Source organism: Pelodiscus sinensis, chromosome 18 (genome assembly GCF_049634645.1).
Source record: "Pelodiscus sinensis isolate JC-2024 chromosome 18, ASM4963464v1, whole genome shotgun sequence".
In the NCBI taxonomy this organism is placed as follows: Eukaryota; Metazoa; Chordata; order Testudines; family Trionychidae; genus Pelodiscus; species Pelodiscus sinensis.
This window is the reverse complement of record NC_134728.1, coordinates 11,538,545-11,551,933: the sequence shown is the minus strand read 5'-3', so window position 1 is coordinate 11,551,933 and position 13,389 is coordinate 11,538,545. Positions and strand designations below refer to the sequence as shown.

The 13,389-nt window shown below is 44.0% G+C and overlaps 1 protein-coding gene across 3 annotated transcripts in view; it reads right to left on the bottom strand.

Annotated features, from left to right (window-relative positions):
• Nucleotides 1-13,389, bottom strand: part of SYCP2 (synaptonemal complex protein 2) — a 142,497-nt gene that overhangs the window by 70,180 nt on the left and 58,928 nt on the right. For all 3 annotated transcript variants that reach the window (XM_075901108.1, XM_075901109.1, XM_014575077.3), the window contains 5 exons: nt 6,698-6,773; nt 6,522-6,579; nt 6,119-6,255; nt 5,628-6,004; nt 4,837-4,958 (listed from right to left, as the gene is read on the bottom strand). In XM_075901108.1, coding sequence (XP_075757223.1) covers nt 4,837-4,958; nt 5,628-6,004; nt 6,119-6,255; nt 6,522-6,579; nt 6,698-6,773 — 770 coding nt within the window. The remainder of the gene's footprint in view (nt 1-4,836; nt 4,959-5,627; nt 6,005-6,118; nt 6,256-6,521; nt 6,580-6,697; nt 6,774-13,389) is intronic.

Sequence of the window (13,389 nt, the reverse complement as noted above, 5' to 3'; positions counted from 1 at the left end):
AAAAAGGATTTATCAAATATCAAACAAAAGTATAACAAAAATGTGTTCAATATATCAGTAACATAGTTGAAAGCCTTACCGAGATAAGAAAATATCTGCTTGTATCATAGAGTTCAACAGATTCTAAAGTTAACATATGATTTTATATAGTAAAGTATGTTGTAATATTGTAGTAACTTAGAACTAAGTCTACAATCAATTGCACAATTATAAACCAACTAGAAGATTTACCTGGTTTTGCTTGGGTCCTTAACTCAAATAAGTTATGTCTTTCTTCATTAAATCATTGTTCTGGGTTGGGAATGAGGAGGTTCAATATGCAGGTTGCCCTGGGGAGAGAGGACAATTTCAGCCCTCTCTCAATGCAGCAGCTTGTGGGCCAGGTGAAAAACGCCTGTCCATGTCTTCTGCAGCAGGTCCAGCTGGGGGTCAGGTGCATGTCCCCTGGACTCCAAGCATCATTGCTGGCAGTTACAAGGAACTCAGAGGAGAGCTAGCAGCAGCAGACCGGTCCTGTCTGGTTTAGGATCCCCTTGGTTGGGAAGAGAGGAGCTTAACATTTCTCTCTCCCAGCCTTGGGGACATACAACCCCAGGGCTTTTAGAGTGGTCCAGGAGTCCTTAAGCCCATGCAGTTTTGTGTCTGTGTGTTTTGCATACAGGGTCACCCCATAGAATGGAAGGTCCTGGATGGGATGCTGGGCCTTCATGGACAAGCCTACAGGAGTAGCCATCTGGCCTGCACATGGACATTGCTGATGCCATAGAGCATGCTGCAGAGTACACCATATGAGAAGCTGCTTGCAGCACTGTCCTAGCCATTGAGACCCTCATTGGTAAGAGCCCAGAACTCCTTTCTGGTGTTATCTGGCAATAAGAACTAAACCTTGGACATTGCCTGCCACATGTTTAAGTCATACCAAGAAATCAGAGCCTGGTGGTTGGCCACATGCAGTTAGAATCTTATGAAGGAATAAAGTCTATGTCCAAAAAGATTGAGGTGTCTCGAGTCTTAATTCCTCTGGATAAGAATGGGTTGACCCAGTCTCTCTCTCTGATTTATGAGTAAATTCAGGGCATGATGTCTATACAGATACTCATGGCTTTTGGCTGGGAGGATGTATTTGCATTCCGCTTTTTGAGATTGAGAGGATTGAGGAATGTGTCTGTCACAATGACTTGGCAATCTTGGCGATCCCCTCAGGCAGGAGTAAGGTGACCACAGCCATTTGGCCCAGTACCCCATATAGGGTATCCCTGGATGCCTCCACCTCTTCTGCTTGGAAGTGCAAGTTCATGGCCACCCTTTTAAAAAGACGTTGTGAGCTCTATTGTCATCCTGTGGGACCACTGGAAAAAGTGCCACTATGGCCTCTGGCAATGATGATGAAGAGGCCTGGGCAGAGTGTTCCTCTTCAAACAGTGGGGGCTGACCCTCTCTTCCTCCACCTTAGGGATGCCCAGCTTAACTGAATCAGGTACTGGAGGGTGGCTAGCAGAGGGGCCCAGCTGAGTCTCCAGTGCTCCAGCCACCAAGTGTATAACCTGAAGCCGCATGGGAAAACCCCATGGAGTCCAGGAGCATCATTGCAAACAGCATGGTACCAGAAGTCACAATGTAGGCTATGCAGTCATCTGTGGTGATGAAATGAGCGGCACAGGATGCAGAGCCAATGATTGCACAGGAAGGAGGACGGCTCTGAAGGGACACTGGTCGATCTCTCACTGGCCAGTGCCCAGGATGGAGAGCAGGTGCTATGCTCTCTCCGCTGGCAGTAGCTACTGGATGAGGCCGATCTTGGAGACTGCAAAAAGCATCCATAGCGGTGGACTGGGGTCCTGTGGCAGTCTTTAGACCTACTCTGAGACCAGCAGCTGAGGGACAATGCCCTTCTCCAAGAGAAAGATCGGGACTCGTGTCCTAGATAGCACAGTGCTGGCAGATAGTGGTGCTGTGGAGAACAGTGCCATCCATATGGGGATCTATCTCTAGAACAGTAACTCATGCATAACGAGCAGCCGGCTCCAACATGCCTCAGCTGCCAGGGCGGCATGCCTCCAAAGGTATCTGGAGACATTTGAGCTACAATATGCAGTCTGTCTCCCTGCAGTGATTATGCAGGATTGTGAGGGGTTCTTCCAACCAACCTTATGGGAGAGTGAGAGCACTGTGAGACTGGTGATTGAGCCACCAACTTGGCTTCCATCTATCAAGGCTCTGGTGCCAGCAGCATTGGCAGGACCAGCAGGCAAATGATGTCCAGTACCACCTGCAATGCCTCTGGGGTGGAAGGAAAGACTTCATGCAGTAATGATTGTTCTTTAAGATGCATGTCCCCGTGGGAGCTCCAAAGTTGGGGTCAGGCTCATCCTGACACCACAGATCGGAGGCTTTGAGAGCAGTGATCGCGCGGGTTGTGCATGCACAAGCAGCGCTCCAGCCTTTGAAGTAGCTCTGTTTTTTCTTTGTGGGCTGCTATTATTGCCCAAAGAAGTGGGGAGGAGGGTAGGTAGTGGAGCACCCACAGGGACACATGTGTTGAAGAACAATTGTTACTGCACAAAGTGAGTAAAGTTATCTTTCTTCTTCGAGTGATGTCTCGGCAGGTGCTCCACATTTGGTGACTGTGTAACAGTGACCATTCAGATGGACAGTGGGCTTCGATCCATTGCTACAAATTGTGAAGAAAACCAATGTCACAAATCCAGAGCAAAAGCCAAGCACTGCTGGAGTACCATCTGTGCATACACCAAACAGTTTTCCCCATGAAAGTCTATTTTCTTCAAAAAAGTCAGAAATCATTTTCATATCATCAGAAGCCTTTGATGTGGTCATCAATTCCTTTGAAAAAAGCAGTTCTTCTTTCACAGTTCCATTGTTAATTAATGGAACGTAGACAAGCAACTGACAGCATTGTGTTACATCACTGGCATCGTTGCACTGAATTGCAAAAAAAGGAGAAGCCCACACTGCCTCCACAACTTGAAGTTTAAGATCTTTCGCCAGCTCATCAATGCGACATTTCACAGAATTGTCAGAAAGAGAAATTTCCAATAGTTTTTTCTTGCTTTTAACACCAAGCACAATATCAGCTGCTTTCAACAAGCAAGGCTTCACAAGAGTTTCTCCGATTATGTGCGCTTTCTTGGCTTTAGTGATGAGCAATGACAGTTCATAAGATGCTTCTACTGCTTTGGCCAACACTTGATGAAAAACTCCAGTAGTGTCCAGCTTCATATGTTTCAAATTTTGAAGTTTAGCAACACGCTACTTCAAAGGCGGGAGCGCCTCTCTCCGCTCATGCATGCACAGCCCGCTCGATCACTGCTCTCAAAGTCTCTGATCTGTGGTGCCAGGATGAGCCCGACACCAACTGTGGAGCACCCATGGGGATATCACTTGAAGAAGAACCTAGATGCCTGGAGAAGGTGATAAGGAACAAGGAGCACTTCCCCATTCTACTTAAGGTGGTACTTTGTCTGGCACTCAGTCCTTGTCTGTTGGTTGTACGGACTTCTCCTTGCATGAAGGACTTGACCTTGCTTGCCTTCTAGGTCCTCTTTGCCCCATGCTGATTAGTCGATGGCACCGGAGGAGTGCTCCACAGCAAGGTGCTAGTGATCAGCACTGAATCTGAGCACTGGTTCTGGGGAGCTAAGGTGGACTCCATAAGAAATGAAGATTTTCTGTCCTTTATGGTCCTAGTTCGAAAGGACTTTCAGATGTAGCATATGTTACTGATGTGGGACTCACCCAGACAATGAAGGCAGTTACAGTGTTGGTTTCCTAACTTTCATAGGCCTGCAGCAGCTAGCACATGGTTTAAATGTGAGCGATCAGGGCATGCCGCATCCCCAGGCTGTGTCCCTGCAAAGGGACTATCTGCAAAGTTCTAACAACTGCTAAAGAACAAAAAATATTTACAATAAGAGGGAATTAACAGAAAAGAAGCTGCAGTTAAAGGCTGGAGCAACAGTTCCAAGCACCTCAAGATGAAACTGAGGGGAGGTTGGTTCCTGGCAGTGCACTATATAGTATGACACGTGTGCACAACTCCAGGGGGCTTTGGAGCCAGTCCCTGCAGATACTCCCGAGGGAAAATCTCCTGGCATCAATGGATGTGGCGAGCATGAATAGACATGAGAATTCTGCATAGCAGAAGAGAACCAATTCCAGAAAGAGTTGAGCAGGAACTGCCTGCAAAAAAATAGTCCTTAAAGTGAACTAAGTTACAATCCAAATAACTAAGTAACTGCCAAATATCATGAGTTAGGATACAAGCATAACTTCAAGATATGTTGTTTTACTGTTTTCATTTCTTGAAATACTTTTCATAACCAATTCTATATTTTTTCACAATTAGATCAATATAAAAATTATTTAAATTGTGATTCATGGCCTGATTCTCATAGGTGCTGAACAATAATTTCTCCCATTAAGCCAATTTAAGATGCAAGTATTAAGCATCTGTAAATATTGGACATTTGTATGAATACATTTAGAAATAATCGAATTATTGTAGGCTTTAAAGAAACTCAGACTCACAGTTCCTCTGCTAGTGCTCTAAAAATAGCAGAATGGGCAACATTTTAAAGCTGCAGTTAGGTTGTCTATAGTCATTTTGAGAGCACTAGAGCAAGCCCAAGTCTGTCAACCTGGGCTGAAAGGTTTGCTTCAAAATCCTTATTTACAAACTGAGAATAGCTCTGTTGCCCTCCACCTTCTCACAGATTTATGATCTGGACCAAACCCTTTATTGATTCTTTCTTTGCAAATGCACAAGAAAGTAACTATCAGGCTTTCAAACTATTATAAGAAAAAAAATGTGCACCATACCTGTTAGCTAAAAATTGTCCTGCTTTGCTTGCATGTTCATGATCATCCTTTTGTTTGTATCTGTCACTGATTTTATTTATCATTGATTCTGTTGTTTCTGCTACTTTTTGAGATTTTGCTTTCTGTAACAACAAACTTTGTAAATAACTTGCTAACTTTGGTAGTAAAACATTCAATAAAAGCGCAAAACTGCAGTATGGTGCTACCAAGACTCCATGCAGTTGGCATTCTATCTATGAATCCCTCTGGATTGACCAGGCTTGAGGGCAGTTTTTCCATATGAAGAAAATCAGACCTTTTTACTTGAGCAATGTAAGGAAGCCTTCACAGAAATTTCCCCACAAAATGACTACAGATTTTGATGCAAGTGGCAACAATGCAGACATTTTTATTAGCAAACCAGCTGCATTTAACAGTGAAAGCTTAAAATTCTGTGTCTGACCCGAGATTTAAAGACTTGGGCTTGCTTTGAGGTGTTTCATCAGGAATCTTGTTTTAAATTGTAATACAGTATTCAAAATCATGCCCAGAATAAAAGACTGGTTCATATTTTTAAACAAAAGTAACCCTGTGAAATCAAGATAAATATTTTTAAATTTTACCACAAACCATAAAAGAGTTACATTTGAAACTATGGTATACCCCTCATTCTTTTGCATAAGTATAAACCAAATAATGAACAAATTCAGAAATAAGTAGAATTAAAAGTATTCTACAAAGTTTATAGGGAAATTTTTAAAATATAAAACTATTCCCTTTATGTCAGAGGAACCAAGATGAGAATCTATCACCTTCTCAGATTTTTTCTGATTTGTAGTTCCTTTTCTAAAAGAAACATCAACTTCCTCCTTAGAATTTCTGGCCAACACTGATTGCGTGGAATATCCCAGAGATTTTTCAGTCATTTTAGTTAGATGAGCTGATTTAAAAGATGTTTCAGGTGCAGTGGACACTTCTTCTGTCTGTGTATTTAGTATTTTCTGTTCTAAATGCTTAGAACTATTTAACATTTGTCCTCTCTGTACCATGCAGTTTTCTTCCGGTTTAACAATTTCATTTTGTTTCTTCTTTGATATTTTTCTATTCTGAGCTTGTTGTTTTGGAGAAGTACTTTCAAATATTGAATAGAAAGCTTTTTGTTTGACAGCTCTTTCACTGAGAACTGGACCTAATGCAAACAAGAACATCTTTTTAAGATAAAAAGGTATTTTAAAACATTTGAATATACAAAAAATTATTTGCCATTCACAAATACTTATTACTAACAGGGCATAAGCTTAACCTTGTGGGAATGTATGTCCTGATGATGTACTTCTTTTCTGCTTGTCACATTTTGTTATAAGCGTCTCAGGTACTGAGCATGCCGGTTTTTTCCACATTTTATTTTCATCAGCAGAACTTTCCAAAAGACCAGGCAATCTACAAATATAATCCTATTTTATTTACACTAAATTGCTGTAATTTGGACATTATTGCTAAATTTAACAGATTTAGGTCAAAAATATTTAACAAATAAAAACACTGCTGATTAATAAATGTTAATAGAACAGAAACATAGGGCTGGAAGAGCTCTCTGGAGATCATGTATCAAAATCTGAGAAATACTGTGTCTTTGGCAACACTTGAACATATTGCTTTCAAAAAATTGTTTAAATATTTATTTAGGGTTGTTTTATAATACTCACAAAGGGTTGTCATTTCTGCCTACTGGCTGAGAATCAGGAACAATATCTAGTAGTTCATCTAAATTAAACATATAACATTTAACATATTAAACATTAATTTTCTCAGTTTCTTCTGTAAAAATATGAAAACAGAATGATTTAAAAGGAGTATTGTCAAAAATTGCAGAAGTACATACGTAGTGTTGGTTTTTGGATGGTCTCACTATCAGCCTCATTTTGTATCATTTCCAAAACTTTTTCAGCTGACATGTGCTAATGAAAAATTACAAAAAAAAATATATATATATACACATATTGGTGTGAAGATCTACACTGTTACATACAAAATTACATTGTATTTATAATAGAAGGGTTTTTGGGTTAGAAAATAATGGTTCCCTAAACCTTTTCAGGTACTTTTACATCATTTATTATTCTTATTTTGTTAGAACTCTGCTGAGGGCCTGAACCGAAGTAAACAGGAGTGTTTCCACTGACCTCAATGGGCTTTGAGTCAGACCTTTGGTTTGCAGAAATGTCAGATACCATAATTTGAAGACAATGCCATTTGAGAGATGTGATGATGGTATTGTTTGATCCATAACATATTTCAGTGTGCCAGGAGGAATTTTAATAAAAATCAAGCAGTTCAAAAGATGATTTTCCAGAGAGTTAGATGCACAATTAAATTACATAGTTGTCCAGAGAAGAGCAACGAGAATGATTAAAGGTCTCAAGAACATGACCTATGAGAGAAGGTTAAAGGAATTGGGTTTGTTTAGTTTAGAAAAGATAAGATTGAGGGGGGACATGATAGCAGTTTTCAGATATCTAAAAGGGTGTCATAAGGAGGAAGGAGAAAACTTGTTCATCTTGGCCTCTGAGGATAGAACAAGCAGCAATGGGCTTAAACTGCAGCAAGGGAGGTTTAGGTTGGACATTAGGAAAAAGTTCCTAACTGTCAGGGTAGTCAAACACTGGAATAAATTGCCCAGGGAGGTTGTGGAATCTCCATCTGTGAAGATATTTAAGAGTAGGTTAGATAAATGTCTACCAGGCATGGTCTAGACAGTATTTGGTCCTGCCATGAGGGCAGGGGACTGGACTCGATGACCTCTTGAGGTCCCTTCCAGTTCTAGTATTCTATGATTCTACATGCACAAAATACGCTCATGCAAACTGATTGCCTGTAGCAGTGGTTTTCAAAATGCGGGTTACAACCCAGTACTGGGTTGTGGAATATAAAACAGTGGGATTACTTGCTGAACACAAAGGGACCCTGGTGCTAGACCACCAACCAGGCTGATAAAAGGCCTGTCAGCAATGCTGCTTGGCAAAGGCTGGGTCATGATCCACACTGAAAAAAATCCGGGTTAGTCCCTGTGTCAGGAGGCCATCTGCAGATGTTCTGGTTGGGCACATGTGCCAGGGAAGCTGCTGAGGATGCCTGGACCCTGGTAAAGTGGGTATGGACAACTGAAGGTGGGGATACCTGTGCCAAGTTGTAGCAGGTACATATATACACAGTAATCCAGTTAGAGATCTTCTGCAAGGAGGCCCTTAATGTGGGCCCCGGTGGCAACAAAGAGTTTTGTCAACTTCCAAAAGGGCTTGGTGTGCTCTAAGTAGAAGGACAGAGCTTTTCACATGTCCAGAGTATACAGGCATCTCTCTTCTGCCATCTTGTGAGGCTTGGGGTGGAGCCTGGATAGGAAAATATCTTGGCCCATGTGAAAAGAAGACATCATCTTCTGTAGGAAGGCCAGTGGGGCTGCAGTTACATAAGAACATAAGAACCTTGTACAACATAAGTTGTACCTTGTCCTTGTAAAAGAAGGTGTATGGTAGGTCTGAGGACAATGCCTTGAGCTCTGAGATGCTTCTTGCCGATGTTATCGCCACAAGAAATGTCAACTTCAAGGATAGGTGGTTCAAAGGGTTATGCAGTAAGTTTCGAAAGGACCAGAATAAGATCCCATTGTGAGACCAGGTCCTTTTCCTGGAGGTATAGCCATTCTAGCCCTTTCAGGAATGGGGCAGTCATATTGTAGGAAAAATTTCTGCCCCTGCACCAGCTCATGGAATGCGGAGATGGCTGCAATATGCATCTTGAAGGAGTGTACAAGACCTTCATTCCAGACGTGTACCAGGTATTCAAAAATGTCTTGTACTAGTGAGCATGATGGAGGAATGCTGTGCTCCAACACTACTGAGAGAAGTTCATCCACTTAGCCAACCTTGTGGATCGTTTCTGGCTCCCCAGAATGATCCACTGGACCGTCTCATCAGAGCGATGTCCAAAACGGCCTGCAAGGAAGCTCGGGAGATGGTCTTCTCCTTAATAAAGGAAGAGAATTCTACCTGTGGTCAGAGGGAAGCAGGTCTATAAATTTAGAGAGCAAGGTAAAGATATTGTAAGAGTATCTGCTGACCAGAGCCAGCTGGATGACTATGCAGTTTTAACTCCCTTTGTAATGGACAGGAGGCATGCTGACCAGCACCCAGTGACTAAGGGGTTAAACTCAGGTAGCTAGCAAAGGTGTTAGCCAGGGGCCGGGGGAACCAATTGAGATAGAGGGATGAAATTTGAATTGGATATAGATTTCTTGCCTGCTTTCTTTGTGTGGGAGAGAGAAAAAGAGGAGTTGAGACACAAAGAATGATTTAAACCCAGGCAGGACTACCACGTCTCCAAGGAATCTGGGGCATGGGAGTGGACTGAACAAAAAAAGAAAATTGGAAGTAAGTAAGGGGAAAAGTGAATCTAGTCACATTCAGGGTAATTTTTCTTTATTTTGTGATTTGGTTTGAACTGCTCTGTGTGAATCTATGCCTCCCCTCTCCGTTTACCATCGAGCACTGTGCCCAGAAACTTTTCTCTCTGTTTTAATTTGTTTTCCTTAGTTGCTCTGTAACATCTAGCAACCAAGTATGCTTTATCAAATTTATCTTTTGTTTTGTAATAAAAAAATCATTTTTAAGGTGATGATTTGATTCGTGTGTCCTGGTCAGTTTGTGTATCTGCATGCTTCAGACTGAGAGGTCAGCTACAAAAGACTATAACTTGTTTTCCTCTTTTCTTTTTTCAAGCTCTTTTAGGGCAAAAGAGCTTGAGGTATCCTTGGAGGTGGGTTCAAGTGTTCACCACTGATTTTTTAGGGATAAAAATCACTTGATTGTGGCAGCAATTCCCCAAAATCTGCGTATTGTGATTCTGAGGGGAAGTTTTTGTAACCAGTATCTGTAGAGGCAAAGGTGTTTTTTTCCTTTTTGAGCTTTGTGGGCCCTCACCTTCTGCACTCAGAGTGCCAGAGTGTGAAACAGCCCTGATACCTCTGTAGAGTACACTTTTCTACCAAAGATAACCAGTTGCTTAGCCTTCCTATTCTTAGATGAAGGCCCTTGAAACCCTTGTTCTCTATGGTTCATGATGTCCAAAATAAGCAAGTCTGGCAGGGTAAGTATAGAGTTGCTTGTATCACTTTGGAGAGCATGAAGTAGCATCACCTTGTATTGTGTTTCACAGTCAGTGTAATTAAGGCTACGGTCTCCTGTAATTGTTTTCAGTTATCGTCTTAATCAATGGTTAGAGGCTACCCTGGAGGAACCAGCAAGAGCAAAAAAGTCCACCAATGGGTCTGACTCCTCTGCCACTTTCTCTGCCTTAATGCCCAGATCTTGGGCCACCCCACAGATTAGTTGTTGTAGGTGTCATTGACATCTCAGGTTACGCCTTTTCTGGTAACGAGAAGGGCGAGGCTAGAACTGGGCTATGTCCCTCTCCATCTGATGCCATTGATCCCTAGGGTCAGTCGCTGATGGAAGAGTCGACAGTGCAGTTGCTGCAATCATGGAAACTGGTCCCAGTGCCAGGGAGGTCGATGGTGCCTGCAGTGGGTCATGAAGATACCGAGACACTGTTTATGCAGATTCCATTGGCATTGGTGCTGTGTCTATCGTGCCAGGCAGTGATAATGGTGCTGAAATCATTGGTAGAAGGTGACCTCCTGTTGGTGCCTGAGCTGAGATCAGGTCAGTGCCTGGAATGATGCTGGACTGGATGGCATTGGACTAGGCACCATATCTGGCAGATGTGGTGCCATACAAGGAGACACAAATATGGCCAACGCCACTAAAGATGGTGTTGACCAATGCCTTGGGAACTCCCTTTGGATTTGACGAAATGCGTAGTGGGTCCAAAAAGGCCCTGTGACATTCTGCTACTGAGGTCACAGCACCTGTTACTGTAGGTGGTGGTCTCTTCTAGATTGAGACTTCTTCCTAGAACGGAAATGACTCTGATTATGAACCAGAAGTCGCCAATATTGTGGATCAAGGAAGCACCGAGCTGACTGATGGGAACTGAGCAATCGGCTAGGCTGTCAGAGGAGAGTCCCTGAAGCCTGAGATCTAAGAGGTAGTCCAAGATCAGGCGAATCGGGGCCTCCCTCAGGGAAACCCTTTTGTAGGAAGCCCAGATGTAGAACCGCTTCCACTTAGCCAGGTATGTAGCCCTAATGGAAGGTTTCCTACTCCCTAAGGGTTGTCTACACTAGCCACCCTAGTTCGAACTAGGGCGGCTAATGTAGTCATTCGAACTTGCAAATGAAGCCCAGGATTAAAATATCCCGGGCTTGATTTGCATGTTCCCGGGCGCTTACCCTGCCTTCGAAGGATCTGCACCCTGGCTCTGGTGGAAGGCCCACAAGGTCCAGAATGGCCACTGACTCAAAAGCTGCAGGGGCCAGGTTTGTTGCATCATCGGCACCAGAACTGACTGTGCCCAATGCTGCTGATGGTGAGCAGAGGAGCTGCGGTGCCGCGATCAGCATTGCGAGTGGGACCGGTGCAGAGAGTGGGATCTGGAGCCTCTTGATGACCAAGTTGACTCTGCCTCAGAATCGGTTGAGTACTCTGAAGCAGACCAGGGTGGGGCCATTGGGGGTTCTGCCAAGGTTGCCGATGCCAGAGCGTGTCTGGCCATCGACTCAGGTTTGCTGCGGTGCCGGGGAGGTAGGGGTAGCATAGCCGGGCCCGGGGCTGGTAAGCTCTGGGCGGAGATAAGAGCCATGGAGCTGGGTGCCATGGACAATACCGCACAGTGGTATTGTGTTGGTGACAGGCCCGGTGCCATGTCCCGTTCCGCAGCCAGTACCGGGGTCAAGTCAGTTGTTGATGCCGCAGTCAGTGTCGGAGTTGTGGGCTGCACCGAGTGGTGTTTTCTGGCGTCCTTGACTACATCGTCAGATCCCCTCGAAGTTGGTCGGTGCCGGCTGCTCCCATGACCTCTGGTGGGGGTGGATGTCAGGGGAGGTGAGGACGACGACTCAATCAAGTCCCTGGCCGCTTCAAAGGCCTCTGGAATGTAGGGTTCTGGGAAGTCCCCCAGTGGGCTGGGCTCTCAGTGTGGAGATAAACATCCACCTGAATGAGATGGTCCAGGTTCGGCGCTTCATGGTGCCATGTGCCCTTCTGAAGGGCGCATGAAGGGTACGCGCCTCGGAGGTGATCTATCTCTGTTAGGCCTCTTCTGCGGCACCAGGGACTGTGACCAATGCCGAGGCTGTTCAGTGCCAGGGAGGTGCGAGAGTGTGCCGAAGCTGCTATGGGAAAAATATTCCAACCACTGTGTTTACAAACCAGATTGGAATACACACGAACAAGCACTCAAAGAAGAACTTCAACTTTTGTAGATCACTGTTGAGGTTGTGTAGGTCCATGATGATTGTACTATGCCTTTGGGATAAGGAAGCAGTGGGACTAGAAACCCTGGTTCTGAAAATTTGGCAGGACCTTTTCCACTGGATGGAGCCCTCTCTGCTGTCACAGGCCTGGATGACCACTCAATATGAGTCACTGCCCAGGATACTGACAAGGGTCAAGCTGTCCAACAAGAGTCGTGACTTTCCTCTGGCCTCTCTCAGTTTTTCCTAGCTTTCTTGGATTCGGCTGGTAAGGGAAACTAGTGCTGGTGTGCGCCAAAGCCACAGTGCTTGCTACCGAATTGGAACGATGCTCCAATGGCAAGGCCAACACTGATTCCATCAAGATAATGTGAAAATATGTGTCACTGTCCCATTTAGTCCTGGACTTGAATTATTTACAAATGTGACAGCTATTGCTAATGTGTCCTTCACCCAGACGCTGCAAGCAGCTGCTCTGTGGGTTGCTAATGGGCATAGAACACTTGTAGCGGTCACAAAACTCAAACCCAGGAGACTGAGGTATGCCCCATTTCAGGGTAAATAGTTCCCTCCAGGACTAACAACTAATGGTTACTACTAAGGGATCTAACTACTAGAACTATTGTCTATAGTGGAATAAAGAAGAAGAACACAAACCAGCTTGCACGTGACAACAGAAAGTTCCAGCAACATCACTTGCAGCAAGAAGGAGCTTAAGATGGGAGGAGCATGCAATGCCCCTTACACCGTGCCACAGAGGCTCCCCTCCAAGGGGCTATAGGAGTGCTCCCCTATGGATACTATTAATGGCAAAACTTCCAGCACTGGTACATGTGGTGAGCATGCATATTCGGAATGGACTATATGTGGAACAGACTTGAGCAAGCACTCGAGAACCAAATTTGCCAGAAGGTAAGAGAAGGTATAAAATAATTTTACAGAATGCAAGATGGGTGAGGTATTACCTCACACCCCTTTTCTCTAATATTTTGAGACCAACACAGATACAACTGCAAACATAATTTATAGGTATCCTTGTTTGTCAGTAGGAGTGCTACTTGGTTTAAGCCAGCTGAAAGTTTCAATCTGAAAAAAGGCAGGGAAGGGAATTAGAGAGAGAAAAAAACCCAAGGGGGATCTGCAAAACCACTTTTGTAGTGGCACAAAACCTAATGAGACCAATACATGTTATGAAGATGAATTAC